General features: G+C 45.7%; 4 protein-coding genes across 4 annotated transcripts; 1 reads left to right on the top strand and 3 right to left on the bottom strand.

The window, feature by feature from the left end:
• Nucleotides 1–411: 411 nt before the first annotated feature.
• Nucleotides 412–1,863, bottom strand: PENARI_c013G00974 (uncharacterized protein; the record flags this gene model as incomplete). The annotated part of the gene is made up of 1 exon (XM_022633106.1): nt 412–1,863. The coding sequence occupies one exon, from the start codon at nt 1,861–1,863 to the stop codon at nt 412–414; it is 1,452 nt and encodes a 483-aa protein (XP_022487027.1).
• Nucleotides 1,864–4,217: 2,354 nt separating this feature from the next.
• On the bottom strand, nt 4,218–4,913 carry PENARI_c013G05149 (uncharacterized protein; the record flags this gene model as incomplete). Its single annotated transcript, XM_022633206.1, has 3 exons — nt 4,218–4,509; nt 4,602–4,607; nt 4,864–4,913. 3 exons carry the CDS (start codon nt 4,911–4,913, stop codon nt 4,218–4,220), a joined length of 348 nt encoding a protein of 115 aa, XP_022486778.1.
• Nucleotides 4,914–7,878: 2,965 nt separating this feature from the next.
• On the top strand, nt 7,879–8,637 carry PENARI_c013G11517 (uncharacterized protein; the record flags this gene model as incomplete). The annotated part of the gene is made up of 1 exon (XM_022633365.1): nt 7,879–8,637. One exon carries the CDS (start codon nt 7,879–7,881, stop codon nt 8,635–8,637), a length of 759 nt encoding a protein of 252 aa, XP_022486824.1.
• A 117-nt stretch (nt 8,638–8,754) lies between these two features.
• Nucleotides 8,755–10,306, bottom strand: PENARI_c013G12457 (uncharacterized protein; the record flags this gene model as incomplete). Its single annotated transcript, XM_022633385.1, has 2 exons — nt 8,755–9,737; nt 9,841–10,306. The coding sequence occupies 2 exons, from the start codon at nt 10,304–10,306 to the stop codon at nt 8,755–8,757; spliced, it is 1,449 nt and encodes a 482-aa protein (XP_022486783.1).
• Nucleotides 10,307–10,587: the final 281 nt, after the last annotated feature.

The raw sequence follows: 10,587 nt of genomic DNA, 5'->3' as shown, positions 1-10,587 counted from the left end.
ACTACTGATGTACCTTCGATGAGTCATAATATATTATGGTAATAATCCTGGTCTTTCACATCCCCCAGATCAACTCAAAATCACGTGTTGTGATATCAGCATTTACGCCTCAGGCATATCACATTCAGAATTCATGCGCAAGTGTCAGCTAGGGTAGCGGTGAACCTTTCATCATTATTAACGATTGTGGACACCACTGAGCCGTCGGTAAATGTGTCTTATCACTATAAATGGGTGGAGGAGTACTTGATACTGGGGGTCCAGACTTAAGCAATCTCGTTCAATCGAATGGTTGAACCCAGCAATTTAGCTAGTCCAGTCGTACATTTCAACGCACTGAGATTATAAACTCGCTCTATGAAGACTCTTCTCTGGTGTATGCTCAATCAAAAATATATACCGAAACCATGGTTATGTTCGAACCCATGCGACGCCCGACTTGGCAATTCTTGCGCCAGCCAGAGCTAAGGTCCCCACTAGCATGGAGCTACCCATGAACATCTGCATGTATAGATATTCACCGTCATCTATCTGTATCAATGCCCCTGCAATCGGGTTCCCTGTCAAGACATCAATGCTGAGAATGCTCAGAACCATCCCATACCTGACGCCGGTCTTTTTGAGGTCGGCTGTCAGTGTGGTCAGCGTGACGGAGAAGATGCCTTGCACTGCGGCCGTGACAGCACCATAAACTACCGAGAATGCGTACAGTCCCCCGACGCTGTCGACTCCGGCCCAGGCATAGGCGATAATTGCACTGAGAAGGCTGAACGGGACAAGCAGATTCATCGGGCCCGTCCACATGTCCACACAAAAGCAGGGGATAATACGAGAGACAATGCCGACGGCATTCATGACCATGACCAGGTTTATGGAAGTTGACTCCGACGCGTGAAGAGTATTTGTCGCATAACTCCCGATGTAGAAGAAACCAATATACAGACCCAAGAAGACGAAGAACATGCCGATGGCAAAGAGCGAATAGGGCGCCTCCTTGAACGCCACCCATTCGACGATCGGACCACTCTTTCGCGGCGGAAGCCGCTGTTGGAGGAAAAGCAGGCTCGGAAGAAGAGAACCCAGGGTGATGAACCCGAGAGTGCGCATCGTCCAGGCAAATCCTACCCGTGGTAGAAGAGCGTTCACGATTCCAGGGAGGACCAGTCCTCCTGTAGCCGAACCAGTCGCTACAATCCCCATGGCGAGGGCTCGTCGTTTGGTGAAGTATGTTGGTACCAGAGACATGGTGGGACAGAACATGAGACCGCATCCGATGCCTTGGAGGACTCCCTGCGTGAGGAACAACTGCCAGTATTGGGTGCAGAGTGAAGTCAAAAAGATACTAACAACTTCAGCCGTTGCGCCAATCACCCAAGTGAGCTTGAAAAGCCCAGCATCGGTCGCTCTTCCAGAAAAGGTTCCGATGAAAAAGAGCAGAAAGGTCTGGACGCTACCGATCCAGGAGATATCCGAGGGCGGGCGGTGCAGGGTTTCGGTATAGTACGTCTGAAAGACGCCAAAGCTGTTGATGTACCCCCATGTGTTGCACATGACAAGATGGGCCAGCGCGACTTGGGACCAGGCCTTGAAGCCGCCGTCGGGAGGGGGGCCGGGGTCTCGTCCTGATTCTCTCATGCAGATGAAGAAGAGAGTTCGGGCTAGGACGGTTGTAGGGGTTGATTGTCTGGTGAGACCATCACTTTCGGGTCCTGTCTCGTTTTCTTGATTGACATCAATGGAACCGATTCCGTTCTCGTCGCCCTTGAAATGAGGATATATCGTATTGTCTTCGTGTTGTTGTTGGCTGGTCGGATCCGCGGACTCCTCCGCAATCCTCCTTGAATTCCCGAGGTCTTGCTCCATCATTTAATGTGTATTCCTGAAAAATTCCAGGTCACGTACATATGCTGACCTGGATCTAGATATCAGGGTAAATTGGCAGTTTCATGCAGGCCTTCACGGGAAGTGATTCGAGATGTCCGTATCGTTTCGCTTCGTTCGTTTTGAAAGAGGCCAGAAAATAAAAGCCCGAAAACAAGAGGGGAGAGAATAGTTTATATGTTGTATTAATTCAATCCAAAAGCGGAGGATTGGCGATTCAGTCCTCGCCTCGGAGAGTAACAAAACCAGAATTCCGAACAAGCTCGGAATTTCTCGGTTACCATATTCAGGTTAGTCTTCATCCACTACACTGAACAGTAATAGGTAGTGAAAGTCTCATATCAAATGTGTTTGATTAGTTCATCTTTCTTTTTGAGGAAAGTGATGGAGGTTGTTAGATCATTTTACCCAAAAAAAAATATATGAAAAATAAAAAATAAACGGAGGATTAGCCGTTTCAGTCCCTGCCCAGGAAAGTCTAACCAAACTAGGCTTCCGAACAAGCTCGGAATTGCTCGGTTACCGTATTCAGGTTAGTCTTTCTCAGCTACACTAGGTAGTGAAAGTCTCATATCAAATGTGTTTCATTAGTCCATTGTTTCCTTATGAAGAAAATGATAGAAGGAAGGGTGTTAGATCATTTTACCAAAAGAAGAAAAAAGAAAGAAAGAACAAAGATAAAGTTAGTAAAACGGGAGAAACGAAAAGCAAATGATGACTCCGTATTTGTAGTCTGAATTATAATATCTACTCTGCTTAGGGTGTTAATCATGTTGGAGATCAGGGAAACAGAGTACTTTTTAATATGTAGCCTCCTTAGAGCGATTCATGAGGTAGATTTATAATACGAGTGAGGAGCAACGGAACAAATTTGGATTGTCGAAGATTTGAAGACCGAGTGTAAACCGTCAAAGCTCTGGTAAAACACAAAAAGCTTCCTCAAAGTCTTCCGGTAGGGGCGGGGAATCTGGCAACGACCCATGGTAAGTAAAAGACTGCATGGAATATCGGGCGAGCCAGATACTACCTACTCCAGAGTATGGAATCATAAAGATCAAATGGAGACATTTCGTCAAGCAGGCCGGTAAAAATATTGTCTGATACTATAGTATTGTTGTCGGCAGTATCTCTGCAGGCGGTACTTATAAGTAAATGACTTAAAAATGCGCGAGGATAGAAGTAGAATTAATAAAGCAAGAGTATTACACGTCAGGGAAGACTCACTCTGAGGTTGTGGGGAGAGGGCTGGGAAGAGGATGAATGTAGCCCATATCTGCGTTCTTCTGTCGAACATTGTGCGATACCTTCGGCCTCGATGTGCTGCCCTCATTTGGTTCGTTCTCCTTGCTAGGGGTACTCCGTCGCCCATAGAGGCTTTTAAGAGTGCTGAGCGCCCTTATATGCATCCTAGATAAGACAAGGTTGCTGGATTCGGAATCTCCGCCTTTTCCAGGGATACCGGTCGAAAGGACATTGATCAGACTACCTTGTAACCTCCGCACTTCGGGGTCATGATTTGTATCATCCATAAGAGCCAACAAAAGAGCTGAACTAATGCCATTATGGAAAAACCCCCAAGACCTCGAAGCGTATACACTCAAAGATTGAAGTTTTATGAAAGCACGCAGACTTTCTTTGAGATTCTGCTTACACTTTTTAGCAAGCGAATCCCGAACTTCGGTATCCGGCCAAGACCGTGTGCGTGATGAGAGTGCCGGACGACAGAGCCAAGATATCGCAAATGAGACATGTAATCTAAGTGCATAATAGTGGCAGTGCTCTTGAATACTAGAACAACGATTTGTGTCTTGCAGCTCGGGGCAGGACCTAGCAAATATCTTTTCTATCTCTTCGATATTTCTAGCAATCTGTGGGAATTCCTGTGTCTTCGACAGTGAGAGACCATGGCTAGCACAATAGTTGAGGTGATACATCGCTTCTTTGTAGGATAAAACCTTATCTTCCGGTGCAACCAGTAGAGCTGGGAGGGTAGCAGGTGGTCGGTCGAAACATAGTGAAAGGATGGTATCTTGCCATATAACGGATAACCTGGGAAAGGTGTAAGAGGTAACATCCCGTCTGGGATTTTCCGGCGCCTACCAGAGATTCCGTTTCATGTTATGAGAAGGGGGCGTCGTGTGCTCGTCACAATTTTCTCTATGGAGTCCAATACTCTGGGCCAACCTTACGGTTGTTCCTAGTAATATCCAAGCCGCTTCTGGTTTGCAATCATTCCGTAATACGTTTCCAAGTATCAAGAATGTTTGGACACAAGTTCTTGTTGGCTTAAGTAGGAAATTGGCCTGGCGAAGAAATTGAAATGAATACTCGGCTATTCACGGGTGAGCAATGGTAGGACGGAAACCATTCATCCGGATCCTGTGGGGCTTACTGAAAGCTTGCGAGAGCCGGATGCGCTCCTTGTAGCTAAGATCGGAGACCTGCACACCAAAGGCCAAAATCGCGAATAGGAGACCAAGCCAATCAAAGGGCTTTCCCGTCCTGAAACCACTTTGCATGTCTCTCGTTGGCTCCTCAAGAAAAGTACACAGCTCGCGCTCGAACTCATCAATTCCAAGAACGTCCGGCATGTATGGATGCGCCTGTTGTCGATAGCATTGGAAGAATCTAGCGAATAAAGATCAGTATCTGCCACCGTGCTTCTCTATTTGTTTATCCCTAACACATCCTAGACATAGAATCGAAACCTGCGAACTTACTTTACACTATCCCGGTCATTAGTCAATTCTTCCCAGGGATTGGATGACAATGGAGGCATGAAAGGGTATGGAGAAGCCACTGCAGATCTGAGTCCGAGCATAGGTAGGAAGCATTCATTCACAGAGCTACCCCCATTTGACTGATCTTTATTTTCAAGATTTTCAGATTCCACGAAGGCAGGGATCGAGTCATCCCCCAAGAATGGAGTCGTCCTTCCCTCTCTAGTGGTTTCGTAACTTTGTTCTGCTGGTCTCCACTCACGAAGTGAAGCACCATAGGAGCATAGGTCCGTATGACCTCTCTTCTGGCATGTTGCACATGGTTGTGTTCCATCACATTTCACCTTGCGTCCCCGACACGGTTGGCAGCTGGTCTTTCCTCTTTTTGCTGGACGATGAACGCGTTCCCTGAACTCTTCAGGCGACAGAATGATTGGATTGAATTGATTTTGATTCATATTCCACCAATCCAGGCTGTGATGAGATTTTTCAATTTTTTTTTGTTAAAAGTGAATCGGGGTTTGTTGCTCGCTGTCCTCGGTGGCAATTTTCCGTAATATATTATGACTCATCGAAGGTACTTCAGTAGTTGCGAGGCGGGCGGAAAGACTGCCTAATCTGGTATAGTTGGTTTCTGGTGGGGCGCTGGGAGAGAGTAAGAGAGAGAATAGAGGTAAATCTGATTTCGAATATTACTGTACAGAGCGAGAACTTAAACTTAACCGAGAGACTCATGGCCGCAGAGGACCGGATTTCCGGCTACATAGAAGCTATTAGCGAGGCAGAGGCCGAGATACAAAATCAAAAATCCATACTTAGGGAAGCACAGATAACTTATTCATCTTTATCAATAGGAGATATAACAATAGATAGCAATTTCAGAGTCGTTCTAGCTTAGATACCTACGAGGATCCGACTACCTCGTATAACTAATCGGGTTTCTACAAGGAATATACTCCGATTATTCTACAACTTTGTTTAATGAATAGATATAAGTACTTATTTCAATGGTGAGATAATCGTATCGTCTTAAGGTATACTGTAGTATGCCTAAAAGACTGGCCTCCGAATCCTTGCTTTAATAGCTAGATTTCTCTCCCCCTTAGTAGATAAAATATAATCTAGGAAGCGATAGCTCTAGTACCCTAGGAGGTAGAGGAAAAATTAGTCTATAGATATATATTCTAAATTAGCCGTCTTATTTATGACGTACGCTATGTCTTAATTCTCTATACGATCTGAATCCTTCCTATAATTATAATATAAATGCTATAATAACGTCGACATAAGCTACGACGATTTCAAATATATATACCTAAATATATTACGCGTCTAGTCTAAAATAATACGTTGTCCGTACTAATACGACACTATTTAGTGGTCCTTAGTAGAATAAAAGTGCGTGTGTATAGTTATTGCCCGCCCCGAACAACGTGCAAATTAGGTTGCTCTAAAGTTATAATGTAACGGAGTCCTCAGGAATCATGTATAGGTCTCTTGCATGGATCTCTCGTACCCCTCAAGGATCGCCAGCAACACGTCAGCGTTGGCTCACCGTAACGCTGATCCTCCATGTTAAATAGTCCAGTACAGGAGAACCCAGAGGTTCTCCAAGAATCAGTCTCTGTATTCCTCCAATATACTACTTGCTTCCCAGGCATCTTCGTCTTACCTAGTTGACAGGCTCTATCCTGCAAATACTAGAACCCCTTTCTTTACAAGCGTCTTCTTATAACGATCTACGTCCACGTATTTAATAGGATTCTTCTCTTACTTTATCTCGGCGCTTTCGTAAAGCCACGTTGCTAAATCCTTAACCTCGCAACGGCTTTAACATTATTAATTTAGGTCACTAGCATAGCTAGGATAGGACGTAGTCGGACTAAGAAGATCGTGCTAAAATATAAAAAGGCACCTTCGTATCTATGTTTAGAGAACCCGAGGATCCTAGAAATTTACCTTTATTAAAATAATGATACGGTTGTAGAATATCAATATAGATATATAACGTGATAGGCGGGAGGGGATAGAAGGCCCTAACGGTGGGGTAGGTAGAAGTCGAGGTAGGATAGGAATGCCCGACGTGTTTAATGCCCGACGCTTTAGCTCCGGTTCGGAATAACTTATATCTATCGGAATTTTGCCGCTATAAGCTTCTGATAGGGGCTATAAATCCGGACCACGTGATATTACTTTTATAGTTAGTTAACACGTGAGATAGGAGGGTATAGTTATAAAGTACTCCGTATAGTTATAATGCCTCTAGTCGTGGCTATGTGCAGATATCAAGATGCCGAGCGTTTTAGGGGGAAGGGTATAATCTAATAATATTCTGTTGTTATTCAGCTAAGGGGTCCGTGCAGTGGTCGCGCGACTTTAGGTGATTCTCACCCTGATTCTCACCCCGTCTATAGCACACTCACCCTTATCACCCCCGGTCGCGCGACCATAAAGCGGCTCTCACCCTAAACTCACCCTAGCGACACCCACCGAACTACTGACCGCACATAAGCCACACGCCGGTAAGTTAGTAGTTAGGTGGGTGACCACTAGCGAATCCTTACTGTTGTATGTTTTTGTTTTTGTTCTCAAGAAGAAGGTAAAAACGAATATCTTAACGTAATTCACTAGTGAGCTGCGCAGTTCGGAACACATAGTAAATGCGATAAATTACAACTTGATATCTCACCAACGTTGGTCTATAGGAAACTTTTCTTTTGCCCTTATACTCCTTATATAGTATCTAGCACTTTAACTAAGTTTAAAGAGTTTCTATATCTTGATTATTAAGATATATTAATATCGAGCTTCCATGTACGTAATTTCCGGTATTTTTTGAAATGATAATCACATAGCTTTTCGATGTCCTTAAAATTAATATATAGTACTAATAATACTTATCAATAGCTATCGGCAAGTAACGAATTGGAACAGATATGTGGTTGTTAAGATATAAGTGTAACATATATCGCATTTACTATGTGTTCCGAACTGCGCAGCTCACTAGTGGTGCGCAGCTCACTAGTGAATTACGTTACTTGAATCAACTCTTTTATGTAACGTCTTGCGGTGGTTCCTGAAGTGCCAGACGAATGCGTACTAGCTTGGGGGCGGTTACAGGGGTCCTTACCGCCCTGTCCTGGACCCTTGTAACGTCGCCACTGACAAATCCGGGATAAGCATGCCATCAAGCAACCCAGGAATCCGTGTACATCTGGAAAAAGTCTTTTGAATGCGCCTGTCCATTATTGCGCACCCTACAAAACAACCCCACTCCATGGCTCAGCTCAAAATGGAAGCACAAATTCAAGGATCCTCGTCTGGTCTATCCCAAAGCTCAAACGCCCGTTGGCTCGCTCTCACGCACCGCAACCGTTCTTCACACTCATCCTTTCTATATGGAGTCAAATCCACAAAGATTTACTGTCGGCCTACCTGCCCTGCGCGTCTTGCGAGGAGAGCCAATGTTGTGTTCTACGACACTGCAGAGCAAGCGCGGCGCGATGGATTTCGCCCGTGCAAGAGATGTCAACCAGATAATGCGGACTTTGCCGGAGACAGGGAAGAGGTTGTTACAAAAGTTATAGAGCTCCTGCGGGTAAGAAAGGATAATTTGACGGTGAAACTTGGCTTGAAAGAGTTGGCCAAGGAAGTCGGAGTAACGCCAAGCTATCTGTGTCGTGTATTCAAGAAGACGATGGGGATCACGGTAGGAACTTACTTGATGGAGTTTGAGAAGGAATCCAGTGAGGATGGGACGGAGAGCTCAGCGCGGACTCCCAGTCAATTTGGGTCGGATGTGAGCTCAGGGACAGGGTTGACACTCCCAGCTACAGAAGAGAGTCCCCAAGTGCCTTTCGGTGATACGCAGGGAGGAGTGTCAAAAGAAGGAGTAAGAAATATCGCGGAGGCTCTAGACTTGAACTTTAATTTCCACGAGTGCTTTGCCAATATTGACGATCAATTCTGGACCGAAGATTATTGGACTGAGGACTCCTGGAATGCAGGGTTCTGGAACGAAGGGTCCCTGTACTAAATGACTAGGGCCCTAACGAGTGACGCTTGTGACAATGTTGAATTCTAATTGTCGATGTTTATAACTGCTTTAATACATATTTTCAGAGAGCCTTGTGGGTTTCGTGTCGCCGATAATCTACCACTTAGTCTTCCAATCCCATCCTTTGACTTTGATCCTGACCCATAGAAAAGATAGAAATGCGGCCACATAGCTCAGTCCAGCAAAAAGAGCCACGCCCCAATACTTTTCTTTTCCTTTGGCCTCTACCGCACTAAGAAGGCCTCCTGCGATCGGTATACTTACTAATACCCCAAAAGATACTGCGGTGAAGCAGGTCGCATAGTACCGCCCATATTCCTGAGTTTCGCAAAGCTGGCCAAGGCAAATTGGTGTCAAGCTAACATTGGAGCCACTGCAAAACCCAAACAGTAGAATAAAGACGATCAGGAGTGCATAATTATCCAGGCTTGGTACAACCATGTCTGGCAGCCAGAAACATAGGACTGATACCGTGCAAAAGAATAACGAAACAATCATCGTATTGTACCGGCCGAATCGATCAGCCATATCACCGGCCACATACCGGCCCACGCATGAAGCAGCATTAAGGATTGCGAGAAGCTGGTATGCGAACGCCGACGACCCCGTCAGGGCCTCATCTTGAGAAAGATGCTGTCGATCGATGTAGTAGATTGGCGTGTAGGTGATAGGAATGAAATACGCCAGATCCGTCAGAAGGACACCAGCGGTTGTGACTGCCATTGCTCCAGTTCCGTCGAGAAAGATTTTTGGGTCCGGCAATGTATCTCGCCAGGTCGTTTCCGCTCCTTTCCGCGGGGGGACTCTGCTTCGGCAAAATGCCACGCTGATAGAACATAGCGCAAGCAAGACGAACCCCAGTATGCGTATTGACCAACCCCAGCCAACTTTAGGGAGAAGTGCTTGTATCATCAGCGGGAATAGGACGCCGCCGAAACCACCTCCAATAAAGGCTATCCCACTGGCGAGACCGCGACGTTTCATGAACCAATGGGCGACGCATCCCATTGATGGTGTAAGGAGCAGGGATGAACCGATCCCAGTCATTATTGAGAACGAAAGAAAGATCTGATAGTATTCTGTGCCGCCGTTAGCAAGGAAAAAGAAGTAGTGGCAGATCGGGCAAACATCAAACACAATGGGTTTAAAGATGAGGCAGTGCTTTCTGAAACTCGATCTTACCTGTAGATACACTGAGCGTGAAAATGCCAATCAGAGTGCAAACCGATCCGGCAAGTATCAGTACGCGGGGACCCATTGCATCAAACGTCGGACCGACTTGCACCCCACAGACCCAATTAACGAAGGCGTAGACTGAGAAGATCCAGCCAAGACTAGATGAAGAAACATCCGGTAAAAGTACTCTTGAGATAACGACTTCGAAAACCCCCGATGTATTGTAAATGCCCAGCGATGAGGTCAATCCACACCATGCACCAAACACCACTAGCCAGGCATCACGCCCACCCTCAGGATAAGTAATCTCGTCATCCAGGGGGGCTCGGTCGTCTGTTGGGGAAAAGTTTCGTGATGTTTTTTCGGGGTCGGGAGAAGAAGAATGTTCATTGCCAGAAGGCGTCTCCGTTTTGTCACCGAAGACATCCGAAGGCCCTATTGGAGGGGAACTGTGTTCGAAAATAGGCCCCATCTTCGCCATGTATTGCCAGTCATTCGATTGCTCGTAGCGAAGAATGAGTAATGACGTGTGATTGTGACTCGCAAATATTCGGGCATTTTTCAGCTATGTAAGGAGGGGAATGCCTAGTAGTTATAGTGCGAATATCTCCAAAAAATACCACGTGGTATGACGTTTTAACACAAGAGACACCAGTCAACCAGGAACAGAGCAAGGTAGAGGATCAAAGAAAGCAGAACATATGTACTAAAAATGGCCAATCAGAGGCAAGCGAACTCAAAGTGACCAATCAA

Source organism: Penicillium arizonense (genome assembly GCF_001773325.1).
Source record: "Penicillium arizonense strain CBS 141311 chromosome Unknown PENARI_contig013, whole genome shotgun sequence".
Lineage (NCBI taxonomy): Eukaryota > Fungi > Ascomycota > Eurotiomycetes > Eurotiales > Aspergillaceae > Penicillium > Penicillium arizonense.
Note: the sequence above shows the minus strand (reverse complement) of the source record. Positions and strands in the feature narration are given on the sequence as shown.